The sequence below is a fragment of the Dreissena polymorpha genome, chromosome 3, assembly GCF_020536995.1.
Source record: "Dreissena polymorpha isolate Duluth1 chromosome 3, UMN_Dpol_1.0, whole genome shotgun sequence".
In the NCBI taxonomy this organism is placed as follows: Eukaryota; Metazoa; Mollusca; class Bivalvia; order Myida; family Dreissenidae; genus Dreissena; species Dreissena polymorpha.
The window spans coordinates 135,993,474-136,015,125 of record NC_068357.1 but is presented as its reverse complement, the minus strand read 5'-3'; the positions used below and the strand labels follow the sequence as shown (position 1 = coordinate 136,015,125).

Sequence of the window (21,652 nt, the reverse complement as noted above, 5' to 3'; positions counted from 1 at the left end):
GGCTGTACAGTGTGTGCTAAACAGTGGCTTGCCAAATCAAGACGGAAAAAAGAGATTAATGGCTGCTTATAAGCCAAGGGCAAAAAAAAAAATTAGAAAAACTGTTAATAAAAGTGATTGCTTTATTGTGTACAAACTGCTTGTTATAGCGAGTTAACATTACATGTACAGTGTATTATTAATTCTGATCCTCTGAACATAAATACTCCGTAAAATTATCGGATTTTGATTTTTACTCATCAATTAAAAATTTCATGAGTGAAATACCCCTCGGCTGAAAAAATTATCTGGAGCTGTATTATAGGCATATTACAGTTTATAGGTGTCTATCGCAACCGTTGTTTATTTTTGGTGTTTTCACTTCATATACACTTATATTTGTTAATGCAGCATCAACATACTAAAACAATATCCGAGAAAGAGAAAAATAATGCATTTAAATATCAACCGTACTTTCGTTTTGACAACTGATGACACACAAGATTCTATTTATGATGTGAATCTAAATCTAGTATTAGTACAGATTCATTCATACGACACAAAGACACTATTTTGTTTTACGGATTATTTCCACTTAGAGGACTGGGTGAGTCATGTCAAATATCGAATAAAATATAAACTTTTTATAAACAACTGGTAGAAAGATGAATTGCAGATAATTGGTCAGTAACCACATTTTAACTAACTCTTTTGACCTGTTAATTACGGTATTTTCAGCTCAATTCAACGGTGAAAAGTGCACATAATATCACTTTAATATGTAGCACATTTGGTGTGCTACAAAAACACACACACATACAAACATACTATTGCCTGATTCCATATCAGAGTCTCTTTGAGCTGAAGTCCTTTCAGGAGGCTGCAAATGATGACTGACAGTTTCTGTCGACAGCTCAGCAGTACTGTCCATTGATGGCTGATCAATCGCTGGAGGAAAATCATTTTCTGAAAGATAACAGTTTGACTTTACCATCTGAAACATCTATTTGATCTTTCACAACAAGCAGTTGTGTTCCATATAAATATCAATGGGCTGTTGCTGCAGTATTCTTCAAATGAATTTAATTAAACTTAAACAGCTATAAGCTGGAAAATTTACTTCATATGGTGATTTATTACAAGACGGCTTTAAATGTAGCACGTTTTATGTGCTACGTAAACACACACACACACACAAACATACATATGGCTGATAATATGTCAGAGTCTCTTTGACCTGAAAGCCTGTCTGGAGGCTGCAAATGCTGACTGACAGTTTCTGTCGACAGCTCAGCAGTACTGTCCATTGATGGCTGCTCAATCGCTTGTGGCAAATCATTTTCTGAAAGATAACAGCTCGACTTTACAATCTGAAACATCTATTTTATCTTTCACAACTAGCAGATGTGTTCAATATAAATATCAATGGGCTGTTGCTGCATTGTTATTAAAATAAATTTATTTAAACTTAAACAGCTATAAGCAAGAAAACTGATTTCATATGGTGATTTATTATAAAACAGTTTAAAATGTAGCACGATTGGTGTGCTACATAAACACACACATACAAACATACCATTGTCTGATTCCATGTCAGAGTCCTTTTGAGCCGAAGGCCTGTCAGGAGGCTGCAAATGATGACTGACAGTTTCTGTCGAAAGCTCAGTACGACTGTCCATTGATGGCTGCTCAATCGCTGGAGGCAAATCATTTTCTGAAAGATAACAGCTCGACTTTACAATCTGAAACATCTATTTTATCTTTCACAACTAGCAGATGTGTTCAATATAAATATCAATGGGCTGTTGCTGCAGTGTTCTTTACATGAATTTAAACTTAAACAGCTATAGGCCAGAAAACTGATAACATCAGGTGATTAACTACAGGATTGCTTAATATGTAGCACGTTTGGTGAACTACATAAACACACACACACACAAACATACCATTGTCTGAGTTCATGTCAGAGTCCTTTTGAGCCGAAGGCCTGTCAGGAGGCTGCAAATGATGACTGACAGTTTCTGTCGATAGCTGTCCATTGATGACTGCTCAATCGCTGAAGGCATATCATTTTCTGAAAGATAACAGCTGGACTTAACCATCTGAAATATCTACAGTCGAAACCCGATGGCTCAAATTTGTCGGGACCGGCAACAAAAGTTCGAGCAATCCGGAATTCGAGCCATCCAATTTCTAATAAAGTGTTGTTTACGAACATTTTCACCTCCAGTTGACGAGTACGCATAGTGCTTTAACTCCGTACCACTTCGTTCTACTTTCTGCTTTTGAATTAAAAACAAGAATATCAGTGAAACTGATGGATGCTCCCCGATGATGCGCTTTGTCAATCTATGTGTTAATAACCACCTAAAAAAATCTAGTATTAGCCTCTGTGACCTTGACCTTGACCCCAGTGACCTCAAACCTCATCAAAAGGTAGAGGTCCATGCAAGGTACCTACATGCCAAATATGGAAGAGATTGGTAAAGTATTGAAGGTGCTATGAGAAACTGTAACAAAAGTACGAAGGGAAAATCTATTATTAGCCTCTGTGACCTTGACCCCAGTGACCTCAAACCTCATCAAAAGGTAGAGGTCCATGCAAGGCACCTAATGCCAAATATGAAAGAGATCAGTAAGTATTGAAGGTGCTACGAGAAACTGTAACAAATGTGTGAAGGAAAAATCTATTATTAGCCTCTGTGACCTTGACCCCAGTGACCTCAAACCTCATCAAAAGGTAGAGGTCAATGCAAGGTACGTACATGCCAAATATGAAAGAGATCAGTAAAGTATTGAAGGTACGTGTACTATGAAAAACTGTATTAAACAAAAGTATGACGGAAAATTCTATTATTAGCCTCGGTAACCTTGACCCCAGTGACCTCAAACATCATCAAAAGGTAGAGGTCCATGCAAGGTACCTACATGCCAAATATGGAAGAGATTGGTAAAGTATTGAAGGTGCTATGAGAAACTGTAACAAAAGTGTGACGGGAAAATTTATTATTAGCCTCTGTGACCTTGACCCCAGTGACCTCAAACCTCATCAAAAGGTAGAGGTCCATGCAAGGCACCTATTGCCAAATATGAAAGAGAGGGGTAAGTATTGAAGGTGCTACGAGAAACTGTAATAAATGTGTGAAGGAAAAATCTATTATTAGCCTCTGTGACCTTGACCCCAGTGACCTCAAACCTCATCAAAAGGTAGAGGTCCATGCAAGGTACATAAATGCCAAATATGAAAGAGATCGGTAAAGTATTGAAGGTACGTGTACTATGAAAAACTGTATTAAAAAAAAGTATGACAAAAAATTATATTATTATCCTCGGTAACCTTGACCCCAGTGACCTCAAACGTCATCAAAAGGTAGAGGTCCATGCAAGGTACCTACATGCCAAATATGATAGAGATCAGTAAAGTATTGAATGTGCAATGAGAAACTGTAAAAAAAAGTGTGACAGAAAAAGTATATTAATAGCCTCAGTGACCTTGACCCCAGTGACCTCAAACCTCATCAAAAGGAAGAGGTCCATGCAAGGTACCTACATGCCACATATGAAAGAGATCGGTAAAGTATTGAAGGTGACATGAGAAACGGTAACAAAAGTGTGACAGAAAAAGTATTTTATTATTAGCCTCTGTGACCTTGACTTGACCGAGTGACCTCAAACCTCATCAAAAGGTAGAGGTCAATGCAAGGTACCTACATGCCAACTATGAAAGAGATCGGTAAAGTATTGAAGGTGCTATGAGAAACAGTAACAAAAGTGTGACGGAAGGAAGTACGGAAGTAAGGAAGGAACTTCAAACTGGCAGCTATATGATCCCCGAAAATTTTTGAGGAGCATAAAAAACAAATATATATTTAAAACTTGTATGTACCAATATTTTATTTTATTTAATGTCATCTTTTACTCAAATCAATTAACGATTGAGTCGATGACATGTTTGAAACTGGTGTTATATCAAATATTGTGTTCCTTTAATCAAGCAGTCCTATTCGATTAAAAGTTTATGCGACCCGAAGCGAGTTCATGCCATCCGAACAAAAGAAGGTGTGAAAATTGTGATCGGGACTGTTAAAACAGTTTGAGCCATCCCATAATTCGAGCCTCGCGGATTCGAGCCATCCGACAACATTTTATATGGATATACAGTAATAAAAATTCTGTGCTTTAATGAGAGTTTGAGCCTACCGGAAATTCGAGCCAAGTGAGTTCGAGCCATCGTGTTTCTACTCTATTTGATCTTTCACAACTAGCAGATGTGTTCAATATAAATATCAATGGGCTGTTGCTGCAGCATTCTTTACATCAATTTAAACTTAAACAGCTATAAGCCAGAAATCTGATTCCATCAGGTGATTAACTACAAGATTACTTAATATGTAGCACGTTTGGTGTGCTACATAAACACACACACACACAAGCATACCATTGTCTGATTCCATGTCAGAGTCCTTTTGAGCGGAAGGCCTGTCAGGAGGCTGCAAATGATGACTGACAGTTTCTATCAACATCTCAGCAGTACTGTCCATTGATGGCTTCTTAATCGCTGGAGGCAAATCATTTTCTGAAAGATAACAGCTCGACTTTACAATCGGAAACAACTATTTGATCTTTCACAACTAGCAGATGTGTTCAATATTAATATCAATGGGCTGTTGCTGCAGCATTCTTTACATTTATTTAAACTTAAACAACTATAAGCCAGATAACGGATTCCATTAGGTGATTAACTACAAGATTGCTTAGTGATATTATAGGCATATTACCATTTATAGGTGTCTATCGCAACAGTTGTTTATTTTTGGTGTTTTCACTTCATATACACTTATATTTGTTAATGCAGCATTAACATACTAAAACAATATCCCGGAAAGAGAAAAATAATGCATTTAAATATCAACCGCACTTTAGTTTTGACAACTGATGACACACAAGATTCGATTTACGATGTGAATTTAAATCTAGTGTTAGGGCAGATTCATTCATACGACACAAAGACACTACTTTGTTTTACGGATTATTTCGGCTTAGAGGACTGGGTGAGTCATGTAAAATATCGAATAAAATATATACTTTTTATAAACAACTTGTAGAAAGATGAGTTGCAGATAATTCGTCAGTAACCACATTTTAACTAACTCTTTTGACCTGTTAATTATTTTCAGCTCAATTAAACAGTGAAAAATGCACATAATATCACTTTAATATGTAGCACATTTGGTGTGCTACAAAAACAAACAAACACACACAAACATACCATTGCCTGATTCCATATCAGAGTCTCTTTGAGCTGAAGACCTTTCAGGAGGCTGCAAATGATGACTGACAGTTTCTGTCGACAGTTCGGCACTACTGTCCATTGATGGCTGATCAATCGCTGGAGGCAAATCATTTTCTGAAAGATAACAGTTTGACTTTACCATCTGAAACATCTATTGGATCATTCACAACAAGCAGATGTGTTCAATATAAATATCAATGAGCTGTTGCTGCAGCATTCTTCAAATGAATTTGATTAAACTTAAACAGCTTTAAGCCGGAAAACTGATTACATCAGGTGATTAACTTCAAGATTACTTAATATGTAGCACTTTTGGTGTGCTACATAAACACACACACACACACACAAACATACCATTTTCTGATTTCATATCAAAGTCTCTTTTAGCCGAAGGCCGGTCAGGAGTCTGCAAATGATGACTGATGGTTTCTGTCGACAGCTCAGCACTAGTCCATTGATTGCTCATCTATCCCTGGAGGCAAATCATTTTCTGAAAGATAACAGCTCGATTTTACCATCTGAAACATCTATTTGATCTTTCACAACAAGCAGATGTGTTCAACATAATTATCAATGGGCTTTTGCTACAGCATTCTTTACATGAATTTAAACTTAAACAGCTATTAGCCAGAAAACTGATTCCATCAGATGATTAACTACAAGATAGCTTTATATGTAGCATGTTTGGTTTTCTACATAAACACACACACACACAAACATACCATTGGCTGATTTCATGTCAGAGTCTCTTTGACCTGAAGGCCTGTCTGGAGGCTGCAAATGATGACCGACAGTTTCTGTCAACAGCTCGGCACTACTGTCCATTGATGGCTGCTCAATCGCTTGAGGCAAATCATTTTCTGAAAGATAACAGCTCGACTTTACAATCTGAAAGATCTATTTGATCAATCACAACAAGCAGATGTGTTCAATATAAATATCAATAGGCTGTTGCTGCAGCATTCTTTACATGAATTTAAACTTAAACAACTATAAGCCGGAAAACGGATTCCATCAGGTGATTAACTAAAAGATTGCTTAATATGTAGCACATTTGGTGTGCTACATTAACACACACACACACAAACATACCATTGTCTGATTCCATATCAGAGTCTCTTTGAGCCAAAGGCCTGTCAAGAGGCTGTAAATGATGACTGACAGTTTCTGTCGACAGCTCAGCAGTACTGTCCATTGATGGCTGCTCAATCGCTTGTGGCATATCATTTTCTGAAAGATAACAGCTTGACTTAACCATCTGAAACAACTATTTGATCTTAAACAACAAGCAGATATGTTCATATTTAAATAGCTATGGGCTGTTGCTGCAGCAGGTTTTTTTTCTCCACTTTTTGGGAAGATAGCCCATGGCTTTAGAATTGGGAATTTTATCGGCAATTTCATGAAATTGGGAAAATAAATTCATTAGCCTTTTTATTCCAAACGAAAAGTCCACTGATTAGGGAAATACTAAATTTGATATAACTCTTTATAATCATTCAAATGAAAAGAACAAAATCATTTACTACTTTGTTATATGTAATTGCATTAAAATTGTGATAAAAAACACATTAGACTCTTCTTTCTAAAAAAAAAAAAATTTTTTTTTTTTTTTTGAAAGTTGGGAATTTTTTGTCACATTTTGGGGAAAAAAGTATACTTTTTGGGATTGGGAACATAGCCAAATTTCGGCTTTAAAATCGGGCAAATAAAAAAAACCTGTGCAGTATTCTTTAAATGAATTTGATTTAAAAATTAAACAGCTATAAGCCAGAAAACTGATTTCATCAGGTGATTTACTACAACACAGCTTAATTAATGTACAATGTATGTACCATATCAACATACTGGTATATACATTCAAACTACCAAAACTGCAACTATTTCTAAAGAAGTCAGTATTTTTGTAATTTTTTCTTCCAATAAAGGTTTATAACCATGCACAGCATGGTCATTTATAAAACAAGCTGTTGATAACTTGCACATTGTGATGTGGAATAAATAATGTCAACATGCATGGGAGGTTAGTATTGTATTGGTTCATTGGAAGGTATGGCATAGCCATTAAGTCCCAACGCCCCATAGCGGTCAACCTTAAGCGAAACTCTACAAGTCAAAAATTTAAAAATATTAAAATTAAACAAACCCTCAAACAATTGCAAAGCAAAGTTGCTTGTCAACACATTAGAATTAGTGATGTTTTTGGCCTGCTCCAGTTGCATGCACGTTCACTTTATTATAAAATTGACCGAACAATGAAAATACTAAACTCCGGGTCGCTGGGAGTTGCAACTGGTTATTTGAATATTCCATGTCAAGTCTCCTCCCCGAAATCTGGGCGCTAGTTTATTCTGTAATATTAGCAACATAATCTATTTTCTGGCATAAATAAACACAAACAGATCATATATATATTACAAATGCACAAATTAAAACAACTTACGCAGGGCCCTTTCTACACTTTGGGGGATTGGGGCCGGGTCCTTAGAGGGGGGAATTTTGCGTCGTTTTGGGCGAAAAGGGGAATTTTAGAAGATCTTATCACCAACCATTCAACACTTAAAAATGCTATATTTTAATGTAATTTACATAAATATACATGTATTCAAAGGTTCATAGCACGATACCAGATGGCAAAATAGGTATAAAAGAAAAAAAAAAGAAAAAATATTGTTTTTTTTAGGGGGAATTTTTAGTTAAAATAGGGGAAAAAAGTATATTATTTTAAGGGGGAAATGGTGCCGAATTACGGCCCCAAAAACGGCCAAACGAGGGCCCTGTTACGCGATGTGGTGTGCTGGAATAATAATTATATTAATCTCTAAAGTTTCAAACATGTCAACGATTTATTAAAATGTTTAAGTTTTTGAAAATTGAAAAAGCCGAGTACTCCGAAAATTCTGAATTCAAAAATACGCTTTTGATTATCACCGGAATCCTCTGCGAGACAGATCTCGTGTCTAACCAACCAATTGTAATACACTGACTTTCTACGGAACCTACGTAAGATAGATCGAATTGTCAATACAAAACTTGGACTTTCGGTTTAACAACGGTTTTTATAAAAAAAATCTTTTGAGCATTTATCAACAAACAACACACAAATTTTTATCGATGGTAACAGGTATTGTGTTTGTTACGCTGTTTTAGGTTGATTTAATTCGAATTTATAGACAAACTTGAGACTTATTATTTTGACATTGAATTTGGTCTAATCAAGAAGAGCTAAGAGCATTCAAGAAGAACTAACTAGATGTAGTGAATATTTTCCTGTTTCTTGTAGCAACTATGCAAGGTTGATCTTCCTTTTTCCAGATAAATTCTCTAATTACAACAGTCTGTCCACTTGTTAGTCGTGAAAATTTAGCTGCATCGTAACAGATGCATCTACCCTGTACAGCTTGGCATATTTAGAGGCATCTATCTCACTTTCGATTGGAAACTCTGCAGGAGGCTGGCAACTAAAAAAATCGTTTACTTTTGGTAGCTGAGTCCTGAACACAATCAAATTGTCTGCGTAATTCGCTTTGCAACAGTTATGATTGCAGCAAATACATATGAAAACTGATCAATGGAAAGCGAAACTTTTTGAAGAATCTGGTGCGTAGACCTGTACTGTAGAAGAAACACGGTTGGTTTCGAACAAACACGACATGTCAGCTCCTCTGCGCTTGGAAGTGGATTCAATGACAGCCATGAGAGCAAACCACATACTTTGCTCGGAAAGAATCTACTTTTCAGAAGGAATATCTCTTTTTCTTCGACAAAGCCCAACTCCACATTTGTTTTAGCGGCCATTTTGGAAATGGCTATAAATCACTTTGTTTGTGGGTTACAAAACACACTTAAAGCATCGGATTCGCTGTTATTTTGATCATTTCCACGCCGTTTAGAAAAAGAACGTATGACGTTCATTCGCCTTACTTTAGTAATATTTTATTTCCATAAATATGGCATTGATACAAATTTATACATGTGTATGCAGTAGTAGTAGTAATAGTAGTAGTAGTACTTAGTAGTGCTCATGCTCGATTGGTCATTGTCGGCTCGGGTACGACTTGCATGTACCCCGGGTACTCATAAGTATACTTACATTTACCCCGGGTACGGTAAATATACTATAACGTACCCGGGAAATTTACCGCTATATCGGTCGTTGTCGGCTTTTTTTGTAAATCAATTTGTTCACATTTTGTCGATTTTCTGTAAAATAACATCTATATTATCGAAACTCATGCTCAAAACGCACGTCGATGCCGTTTTTTGAATCATTTTCACGCCGTTTAGAAAAAGAACGTATGACGTTCATTCGCCTTACTTTAATAATATTTTATTTCCATAAATATGGCATTGATCAGATTTATACATGTGTGTGCAGTAGTAGTAGTACTTAGTAGTGCTCAATGCTCGATTGGTCATTGTCGGCTCGGGTACTACTTACATGTACCCCGGGTACTTATAAGTATACTAACATGTGCCTGGACTGCAGCCATTCTATTTTGATTGAAACATTATATTATTTGTGTAGGACATTTTATATTCCTATTATAAAACTTTAAACCCCGATTGAATCGATAGTTTGTCGTCGAACCCAAACTACGCAAATTGCGCGTAGCTAGGCCGGCAACAATGGCGCCCAACGTGGGGCCTATGGTCTATGACGCAAAAGCTAGAGCCGCTAAAATCGTACCAGGTGATTTGGTTTTAGTAAGAAATGTGACTCAGCGCGGGAAGCAGAAAATCGCAGACAAGTGGGAAGATGTGCCAGCCGAACACTGAAATTCCCGTGTATGACGTCAAGAAAGACCAACCAAGTTCTAGACGTATACGTCGTGTCCACAGAAAAATGTTGCTGCCGTTAGGAATAACGGAACAGCATCAACATGAAGAGCAAAAAGCTCCGAAGTACGTTAAACCACAACGATGGTCAGACGCACGTGACATTTATGACGATGGAAGCGTACCCATACGCGCTCGAACCACCAACGTAAAGCACCTCACTTGTACGTTGCGGGTTCATGTGATATATGGTAAAGACTACCAGTGATATGATACAGTGACCTGTTTGCTAATGGACAATAGTGTGGCATAAGTTATAAAGAGTTTCGTATAAAAACAAAATGATGTAAATATGTGTCTGCACATGCTTATCTGTAACGGCACTGTACGCACATGCATTATGCCCAGTTTTCTCAGAACGCGACAAATATGATCGAATGCAACGTAGCTCGACCGGAAACTCAACCTGGATAACTAGAAACAAGTTCAGGGTAACAAACAAGAACAAAAGTCGGTCGGGTTAGTGGAACCAAACAACCATTTAGAACGAATCTTAAAACATTAAACAGCAGTCAAGAACTATTTACACAGTATGCGGTAATCTTCAACGAGCATAGAACAGACCACAAAGCAAACGCGCACTTAAACTTAAAGAAATATATCAGGTTTTGTAACATTGATTCGCATTTCTTGTGTATGCCAATCGCGGCTGCTGCATTTGATTAAAATCTGCAGGCACAGTTACTGCTTGACTAATGCAGTCGTTTATCTCAAACACCATGTTGAAATATAATACACCATCTATGTTATTTATAATTAATGCGCTTTATTTATTTCAAATAATTTTATTGATTGTATACCGTGTTCAAAATTGAATTTCTATCGATCGATTTCGAACACTGACAACTTAAAATGAGTTTCGTTTATAGTTTATAAAATGTATTGTAATATTCAGCGGCTTACAAAAAACGTTTCTAAACAATGTTGAGAATGCGTCACATCCATTCCGTGCGAATATTCAAACATTGTGATGCAATGAAGACTTTAAAGTGAGTTTAAACATCAAACTTAAGCATTTTATATTTTGTTGAACCTTAACAATTACAAATGTAGCGTTCGCGAGACTTTTAAATTTTTACGACTCTTATATATATATTAATATAGTGTGCGTATGAACACTAATTAAAACCCCTACATATATATCTTCCACTAAAAGTCTTAATTGTTTATATGACACAACCATAGTTACGGTATTCATGCGATTGGACATTAATTCACATGAAACTATAACTTTCATTAAACTTACGCATTTTGTACGACAATGCCCACTTGTCAAGCTCATTTACATATGGTTTTTTAAGTTCGTGTATCGTAGTGTTATTGTATTGACTCTGAAGACCGCTAAAAAACATTTAAGCGATATGTCGTTACGCCATCCATTACCGCACACGAATGTTTATCATTTTGAAAAGTAATATTTTTTAACAATATAACAGTGAACTCTTAAGAAGTAACAATCGCGAAACCTATTATCCGAGAATAGTAATACGCCGTTGATAACATTTCAAGTGCGTTTTATTTCTTACCGTATATGCTTGTATAAGATTACATTAATTTAAGAAACAAGTTTATATCCGTCGAACAAGGCGCTGAGGTTCCAACTGCGTTCTTAAATTACCGCGACTTGTTACTGTACCATTCTCATGTGGTAGCGGTGATAACGAAGAGACGCTCGGGAACACCAAGTACGCCATCGATCGTTTTCGGAACTCACTATAGTCGAAAACGTTGACTGGCTTATTGTCAAAAACCATATCTCATGTCTATGAAATTCTTATTACAATGTAATCGATTTTGTTTTGACAGTCTAAATCTTTTGTCAACATTACGACGATCGCCATATTCATTAAAACAATGTTAATTGCGTGTTCGGTGTTTCTTCTATGCTGTTTATGGTGTTCTCGGTAAATAGACAGACACTGCGGTTTCAGCGCTTTGTTCGTCCGATAAGTATTTACAATTTCAAGCATTTTAATATCTAAGTGTAAACACCAAAAACACGAAGTATGTCGAAGTAGCAAAACCTGATTATTGATTTGAAACTGACGAATTCTGAAAAAATTAGCCAAAGCAGTAACGACACCAGATATCTCCCGTTTATGCTAGTGTAGGTGTCATTGTTAAGTTTGCATGTTGCTTATGGCCACTAAAGGTGATTTTTCATTTTAATACTAATTTGTTTACAAGTATTTAGTTCTATGTAGCACCTGCACACTGGTGCTACTTGCTGCAGTAAAATTCGAGGTTTTGTGTATTTATGTTGTGTTAATCAGAACGCTAAAACGGACTAACAAATGTACATGGAGAAAGTAAAAAACAAAACAAACAAGAAGCAAGAAGTTGAAAAATAAAACATTACATATAAATTTTGACTTCAATTGCGATCAAATTTAGTTTCGATCATGACAGCAAGATATTGCTCTCTATTAATTGAATGATTGAAAAACTCGTTAGATTTTGATCTCGAAGGGTTGCAAATGATTGACGAAAAGCTACTATGACTGGTGCGTTATAATTCGCAGCTTTAAGCTTTAATTAATGTATTTTTATTTTATATATGATTTGATCGAAGGTATTTTTGCCTTAAAATGGATTATTATTTTTAAGGTTATTAATCTTGTTATTGAATCCTATGCAAATACTTATCATTTTATAGATTTTTATAAGTAGGTGTGTTTTTTTATGTAGTAACGGTGACGGTCGAAACAAATCTATTGCTATTCCTGAATAAACATAATTCTGTGTCAGGTTGCTCATTATAAATGGACACAACAAAATAACAATAAATCAGTCATTCGGTCAGTAATCCTAATTTTCCAATACAATATTAGTTACCCGTGTATTGTTCTGATAGGATAGAGATCATCACAGCAGGTTGTTAATACACAACGTAGACTCCCACTATTTTATTCGGTAGGTGAGAAATATGAACTGATAAATGTCGGGCCCGATTGCTTTCATGTAAAAAAAAATGTGCGGTGTATATTTTCCGTTTTTGAACATCGCTACGTACAATGACTTACTGCTAGAGATTGGCATTATTTTCTTTTTTATGGGATTGTAGCGCATTCGTGTGATTAATAAAGCCGTGAAATCCGACTTTGTACGATGTAGAAGATCGATCTGTTTCTCAATAGGCAGATGACGAAACTGATTTTTACTTTCCTCGGGCATCTAATGATAATCGAACTTTTGGCGACAGATTTCTGAAGTTCGTGATTTACGAATATGTAACGGTCGAATAAAGAGCGATGCGAGAGTTGGTAAATTCACATGTTTGACGAATACATTGTTAGAGCGAAAGCGTGGTTGATTATTTGTTAGGCAGATGCAGTCATTTTGACCACATAAAGAATTTCTGCGTTCCAAGATTTTACCGAATTCTCAAATCACGCACCACTAACATTTGATTTAAAAACGAATACAAAATTAATATATATATTCATGTAATAAACGCTGAAAGCTATTACGTTAAATACGTTAAATGTTCTAATAAGTATAGTGTTTTAACAGATACAGGAGTTAATCGCTTATGCCAGGACCTATACGGATGAAATGGTCGACCGATTTAAATCCATATTGTTTTTAAATAAATCTGAAATTAAAAATAAGGCTCAAAAGCAGCATAAATGCTCACAGTTTTCAAACACAAGTAACACATGGTTTGACAATGAATGTTAAAAAAAACAACAACGAAATCTATGTATTGAGAAGGTATAACTATCAGGTTAGTCATAGTAGACATGCTTTGCTTATAGCGAAAAAAGATTATACGTAGATCTATCAGTGCAGACAATCTAAGCGTAATTTTAACATTTTATCTTAAAATGAATGAAATGCGATTTAAAAACCAACCGAATTTTGGAAACTTTTTTAAAAAAGAAGTCATTTAATACCACGGGTGATAATATTGATATAGATGCCTATTTGAACGTTATCTTCTTCAATTATAGGTGACGAAGAAGAAAATATTAACGCGTCACATTACAATTAACATGACGGCAGGGACATTTGAAGAGTTGGATAGTTGATTTACAAAGGAGGAAATTCCAAAGGCAATACAATTATTGGGAATAAATAAATCTCATTCAATTGATAACTCACATACGCACAATTCGGAGTCAAATCTAATTATAGCACAGTGGATGCTTATTTTCCTCTGAAGGTTTTCATAGATAAACAACTTAGCAGTAAAAGTAAAAGTGAAACTATACTGCCGTTTTAACCGGACTATGGTGCACGCTTATTAATTAAGAGCGGCAAAGCGCCGTTAAATGTCGCATCGCCGTTGCATGTCGCAGGATACGAGATTTGTCGCAAAGTTGACGATAAATGTCGCAAGGAACGATACATGTCGGAAATCCAACTGACGATATATGTCTTAACTTTAACGATAAATGGCCCGAAAAACCGTTATACAACTGCCGATATATGTCGCTAAATTAACGATTATTGTCGCACACCTTTGTAAGTCATGTAAAAAATGAAAAGTTGAAGTACAATGACTAAAACTTTAAAGTTAGATCAAGATACCCGACGAAGTTCCATCAGAATGGTCAGTTTTTAGTAAGTATTGTCCGATATGGTCAGTTGTGGTCAGTATTTTCCATAAATGTCATTTGCGGTCAGTATTGTCCGTAATGGGCAGTTAGTTACCTGACTGTAGTACATGTATCATTTTCCTAGTTAATGTATGACTATTTTGCACACGCACTGGCATATGCCGTAGAGTGTATTGGCATAATAATGAACTGACTGAAGAATGATATCTTATTTTTATTATTTCAATATCGTTGCCTTCAATTAATGCTAAACATATAGGCAGCGGTATTCTATGTCACTGACTCGCCGTTTTTAATTAGGCTATCCTTTTTAAAAGAACAGATTACTGTGAAATTAATAAAAAATGTGCAACGGTGATGTTGATCCAGTCTCGTTGTTAATTTTAAATGTACACAACAATTTAGCAATAAATGAAATCAGTTATTTTGGCAGTATATCCATTTTTTCCAGTACAGTAGCCAGGTGCCTGTGTATTTAGCTGATTAGATAGGAATCACCAGAGCAGGTTGCTAATGCACAGTGTAGACTTCCCCTGTTTTATTATTGTATTTGCTATTTACCTGTTTGGAATCAATAAAGTGTCTGCTTCGGGTCTGCTGGCGTAATGATAAATGTCATTTAATGTGAAAACCTGGGTTTCTGACATAATTCAAATCGTTTTGTTTCATACACAATTTATGATAACACAATAGTAGAAGGTTAAGCTTCACAGTTCTCAATTTATAAAACGTTGAAACGTTGAACGTGAGTTCACCAATTACTACAGGTATACTATAGAAAACCTCAAAAATGCTTTATAATCGCTAAAACCGAATATTAAATAACAACTAAATATAACAATAAATATCTTTAAAAAAGGGAGTCGGCGTAAATGCTGACTTTGAAATAAAGTTTGCAATTTACGTTTCTAAATAAATAAACTGAAAACAAAAGTTTAACTATTGTGTTTTTTTTTCACTTGTAAGTCGCATATTCAACGCATGAAATGTGTGTTATCATTGTCAAATCACAAATTAGTGTAAGTAGATAAAAAATATACTACGGGAGTGCACATCATATGTGTCCTCACATGCCTTTTTATGAGTATATTTCTTCACTATCGAAATATATCGTTTGTTAATATTTGATTTAAACGCAGTTTTTTTTCGACACATTTAAATCACACTTTCATAGCTGCGTCATGCGAAAATAGGTCTTATGCGTTTCGACCAGCGTATCTTAAACCCAATATGTGCATTTGCGCAGTCTGATCAGAGGCGATGCTGTTCGCTATAAAATCATTCAATGTGTTATGGTCTCATTATGTATCTCCTGACCATACTGAGAGATGCGCAGGCTGAATGGGCTATATATATGATGGGCGCATATGGAATAAGACCCATTTTCGCATGACGAGGGTCATAAAAAATCTCATTGCGAATTGTAAATTGCACATTTTAGAACAATGCTTTTTGATACAACATTGAATTCAAAATAGCAAACTTGTAAATAAGGGAAGCCTATCAAGGCGTTCAGGAACGATTTCCAGACGTGCTGACCGAGTACGGCAAAAATTGTGGTTGGATAATTAAAAGATTTTCCTCTTATCATGACACTATACTATTTCGGTAATGTTTGTTTTCTCATCTTGCAAGCAAAACTGTGTTTATCGATAGTCAATTATATATTCACGTGACGATTTAGTGAACGAGTACTGACCCTGAAATTCTGCGAAATGGGTTTTAACGCGTAGTTGTAACTGGGCCACAATTTGTGTCGTTTGAACATACAGAGAGTAGTCAGGAATTCCTTACACTGAATATTAAAACGACACTACATACAATTTAAGATTGCATTGCATTCGTGTAATATGACGTTATGTGTGTAGCATGAATGGGTTGCAGGTGCGGTACCGGCACACATTCAAATACTTTGCTTAACGATTGACCAGCCTGTAAATGCCTTAGTGTACATCAATGTGTTTGTTTCTTACAAAAAATAAACACAATTCTAGTGTTTTCCCAATAATATTGGTCAGAGAAAAATAAATTAAGCGCAAACAATAAGAAGTATGCAAGTATTATATTATATACACGTGCGGCACGATGCACCACCATCCGCACATGGTTCAGAAGTATCAGAGCGTCGTGGATGAATAATTTTAATTCATCAGATATTCTATGTAGTAAATTATCTCAAACAACACTACATAAAAGTTGATATCTTACGCCGTTGTTTGAGAAATTAAAGTTTTCCGATTTGTTTTTAAGCATAAGATGAAACTTGCAGAACGATTTTGATAATATTCTTTATATAAAACACACATACTTTGATGACATGTTTAAATATATGATGATTCAATTACAAATTGCTTAATGTGAAGGAAAGCTATCCGTTTGAAACAAGTCGTTCATGCGACACAAACATGTTCAGTTTTTAGGAAGTATTGACTGTTTTCCGTAATGAGATTCTTGATTGTTGTTACAAACACGCGATAAAAAAGGTTTTTATAGTAGCAGGAATGATGGTCGATTCTTACTGTGTTATTTAGGGGCTGCAAATTGTTTACCATTTTTCTAAACTTCATAGAACTTATTTCTTGTTATCATTCCCTTATTGAATATGCATCCCGTTTTTATTCGAATATTTGAAAAAGCATACACTTATTGCGCAACCGGTGTTACAGTCAAAACAAATTTGCGTAAAACTAAACTGCCGCGTACGTCCTTAACGTATGCAAGTAAAACATGTAAATTCTCTCGCAACCCATGGCATAAGACTTAATGGATATTAATTAAAATACTAACTAAAAACTGACCATTGTGATCGGCCCAAAGAACCTCGTCGGGTAATTTAGATCTAAGCTTTAGTTTAAGTTTTAGTCATTTTTACTTCAACTTTTCATTTTTAACATGACTTACAAAGGTGTGCGACATTTAACGTTAATGTTGCGACACACATCGGCAGTTGACATTTTTTGCGACATTTATCGTTACAGTTGCGTCATTAGGATTTCCGACATTTATCGTTCCTTGCGACATTTATCGTCAAAGTTGCGATAAATCTCGTAGCCTGCGACATATACCGGTAACGGCGATGCGACATTTAAAGGGATGGTCAACCAGATTGCTATATATCACGAAAAAAAGAAAAGTTCTAAAACGCCGGCATTTAATTCTTTATATTGACATCTTAAAATCTCCAGTAAAAAAATAAGAATAAAATTTACAAAAAAAAGAGAACAAATGTAAGCCTCAACAACAGAACTCTCCAAATTACCTGTTAGACATACTCAGTAAAATTTTATTACCGAATATACTAAAAATATGAAAAATTAACATCAAGTAATGAAATATACCAGTCGTGATATTTTAATCAATATAAACTAATAATTGTAAAAACATACGGTATTTATGAACTTTTCTTTTTATCGTGATATATAGCAATCTGGTTGACCATCCTTTTAACGGCGCTACATTAACGGTAGATCGTTAAACATTATTCGGTCAATGTATGATACAGTGAAATTGACAGAATGTGCATTTTGTTATGATGAGCAAATAAACATGGTCTAAACATTTAACTATCTCGGCTTGGTACTTGCAAGTGGTCGGTCATTTATACAGACTACTCAAACATTAACCGATGGCTTAAAGGCTATGGGGTAGCTTTTTTAATCACCAAAGACATGCATGTTCCTGTTAAAATAATGTTGAACGGGTTTGACTCGTATGTTACGCCAAAGCTTTGTTATGCGTGTGAGGTTGTTTGTTTTTTCAAATGCCGAGGATATTGAAAGATTTTATAGAAGATTTTTTAAACGAACACTTTGTCAAAATGAGTACTCCTAATGCAGCAGTATACGGGGAAGCAAGGCGAGACCCGTTATATATAAATCGCTATGTAAGAATTATATAATATTTCATAAAATTGTATACTGTTAAACAAATTAATTGTATATTATAGTACACTGTTATATGATAAACGGCGCTGAAAATATAACACGATGTAACAAATGGATAACCAAAGTACGAGACTTGTTTTATCCATATATTTAATAGTAGACTTATTCATATGTACACAGGTTGTGACGAAATGATTTAAATGTTAAAAGTTTATTAACATTATGCAAAGAGTTTAAACATCGATTTGAATTTTCTGATTACCTTAGCATAATCCAGCATAATTTAAGAAAACACATCAACATAAATGTCTCGGCACATGTAAAAAATGAACCTGGGAGACATAAATAATAAATGAATATAATTGTATGTCAATATTAGCAAACTGTATATCGACAAAAACTATTATAACCTATCTAGTATGCATATCCTTTGCACACATGTAACGTATTAGAACGTACACGTTTTTCTCTCCTCAAAACCGGGGCGATTTTTACAGTGAACGAATACAACGTTATTGAACGCATACAAATAACGAGTTTGCATTTCAATAAATTTCAACAATATAGCAAAGGTATCTCAAAATATCAACAATAAACATTTAATATGTGACTTGAAACATTTGTATTAACAGTATGTTACTAATTCTCCTAATATTGTATGCGTAACGCATATATCCAGTGCGCTTTCAGAAATGCTGTTGCGCTTTCGGTTCCGATAAATCTAGTAACCCCTGAGGAAGACATATAGTCGAAAGCGCTAGGGTTATTTTAATTAACAAACTACATTTTCTATCCGTTTGAGCATATTATTTTTCTCTATTATATATATATATATATATATATATATATATATATATATATATATATATATATATATATATATATATATATATATATATATAATATATTCATCGGACGATGAATGTTTAATAAACTTTCGGAAACGACATTATTTACGGGGCCCACAATTGTCCGGGTTTTAGACTCCACATCCGCTTCCTCATATTAAGTTAAAAGCGTGGTAATTTGGAACGACAAAAAGATTCTTGTAGCACGCAAGTAAATGTATGCATTTATGTCGCGATGAGCCGTTCAGTTGTTCGTGTTTACATGCCAAAATACTGGCAATTTGAAGCAATATGTGAATTGTGCAAAAGACATGATAATAATTTGAACTACGCCATAGACAACTCTAATCGGACAATTTACTTTTTTACACTTAGTGAAGCGCTGTTTGTTTTGAATAGAATATCCTCGTGGAACTACGAGGCTTTCACTGTCAATGACATGTGCTCATAAAAAATGGAGCCTTCGGATATAATTTATATATGTTTACAAATTCTGGCAATTCTTGTATTGGTTTCAGTTTTAGTTTTGTTAATTATTTTGTATAAAAATGTTATAAAATTTTTGAGAATTTGGGATAGGTTTTATGGGAATTATTGGCTATATGGCAGACCAGATTTTGAATAGGCTAGTATGAAATGAATTCAGATAATTCATAAAAAGGTGCATAAAAATACTGAAATTATAGCTAAAGAAACTGTGATAACATCATGAGACCTCGAAGAAAGAATTTCAAGAAAGGGTGTAAGTGGGTGTACAAGAAGGCGGACCTGTTTTTAAAACAGGATGAAAAAAAAGGTATGTGCATCAATGAAGGGAAGCATTTAATTGTGTGCCAATTCTTCATATATATGAGTTGATTGAAGACGAATTGGTTGTTATTGCTTACAATCGGTATTTTTTAGGCATGCGCAGTCACTGGTTTGCAAAAGCGCTGGTTACTGATATGGAAAATATATGCAGTTAGTCATGTTTTCATCAGAAAATAAGTAAGAACTTTGAAAATAATTACTCAAACACAATCAATGAATATAATAACTATATCACGCCAAACCAACATTGCCTTTGGTATAATTGTCTTGTTATTTTTTGTTATAATTAGCCTAAATGATTGACACCGCCCATTGTTCTTCAACTTAGAAGCAATGTCAAATGACTTCAAATTCTTTATTAGCGAAAACAAAAATACAATCTTATGTTTTCTATAAAAGTTTTATAAATAATATAATTGAGTTTCACTGTGTTTTAAGGATTTAAAATTAATGTGGAAATTACAGTAATTTTCAACATAATCAATAGATAAGCGTTAAACCTACTGCCTTTTGCTAACTAGTGGGCAGTCTGCAAATAGCAGGTGCGCATGACCTCACTCGTCGACTTGTCTATTACACATTACAGTGTAGGCTACTTTGCTCCTTATTTTCTTGCGCAGTCCAGCATTTATATTACACTTAAACAAGTATTTTCCATATAGACAATCCGCAAATACATTAATTGACCGTGGCCATATTGGCTATCACGTGACCCCACCGCCATCTTGGTACAGACGAATTTGACAAATAACAGCAATGTAGAATTTATCGTCAAACTATTCATGTAATAATTAAGGCCATAGGCGGAGGGATATTGTTTTGGCGTTGTCCGTCTTTCCGTCTGTCCGGAGCCATATCTTGGAAGTGCTTTGGCGGACTTCATTGAAACTTGGTTTGAGTATATATATGAATAATAGGATGATGCACGCCAAATGGCGTTGTACATCATCTTTTAATAACCATACATACCAGAAATTTTCAGGTCCAAATTGGGACATTCCATTAACAATTTCGGGACATTTGACCAAAGAGTGGGACACCTAAAGCAATCAATCATGCCATACTGTAGTCAGTAATCAGGACATTACTTACAAAACCTAATAATTTCTGGCAAATATAAGCGATAAATGTGTTTATGAATCTCATGAACACAAACGTTCTCAATTTTCCCGAAGTAAACACACATGTGCACAATGCGGATGAATCAATAACGTGAAATGAAGGGCATGCCTCTATTTGACTTCAATTTGGGACAGGGGCATGCGTCATTGTTCAATGCGATGTGCGCGCATCAAGCATTGTTTTATTCAACCAGTCATCAATTAACTCTAAATTTAGATTGATGCAATAGGTACAAGTTGTTTTCTGAAAATCAGTCAAAAAACTTAAGTATAAATTTATATCAAACTTCAATGTGTATTGGTCAGCGCTCGATTT

At 35.1% G+C, this 21,652-nt stretch overlaps 1 protein-coding gene across 17 annotated transcripts in view; it reads right to left on the bottom strand.

Moving 5' to 3' along the window:
- LOC127871588 (cytadherence high molecular weight protein 1-like) overlaps positions 1-21,652 on the bottom strand; it is a 67,817-nt gene that overhangs the window by 10,056 nt on the left and 36,109 nt on the right. Inside the window, exons 1-9 of one of the 17 annotated variants that reach the window (XM_052414662.1) lie at positions 8,523-9,099; positions 7,419-7,623; positions 6,365-6,502; positions 5,995-6,132; positions 5,249-5,386; positions 4,418-4,555; positions 1,556-1,693; positions 1,217-1,321; positions 808-945 (exon numbers count right to left, since the gene is read on the bottom strand). In XM_052414662.1, coding sequence (XP_052270622.1) covers positions 808-945; positions 1,217-1,321; positions 1,556-1,693; positions 4,418-4,555; positions 5,249-5,386; positions 5,995-6,132; positions 6,365-6,502; positions 7,419-7,494 — 1,009 coding nt within the window. In that variant the 5' untranslated portion in view covers positions 7,495-7,623; positions 8,523-9,099. Of the gene's footprint in view, positions 1-807; positions 946-1,216; positions 1,322-1,555; positions 1,694-4,417; positions 4,556-5,248; positions 5,387-5,626; positions 5,763-5,994; positions 6,133-6,364; positions 7,624-8,522; positions 9,101-21,652 lie in introns of those variants that run through there. The other 16 variants (XM_052414663.1, XM_052414667.1, XM_052414669.1 and 13 more) reach the window with 16 other exon arrangements.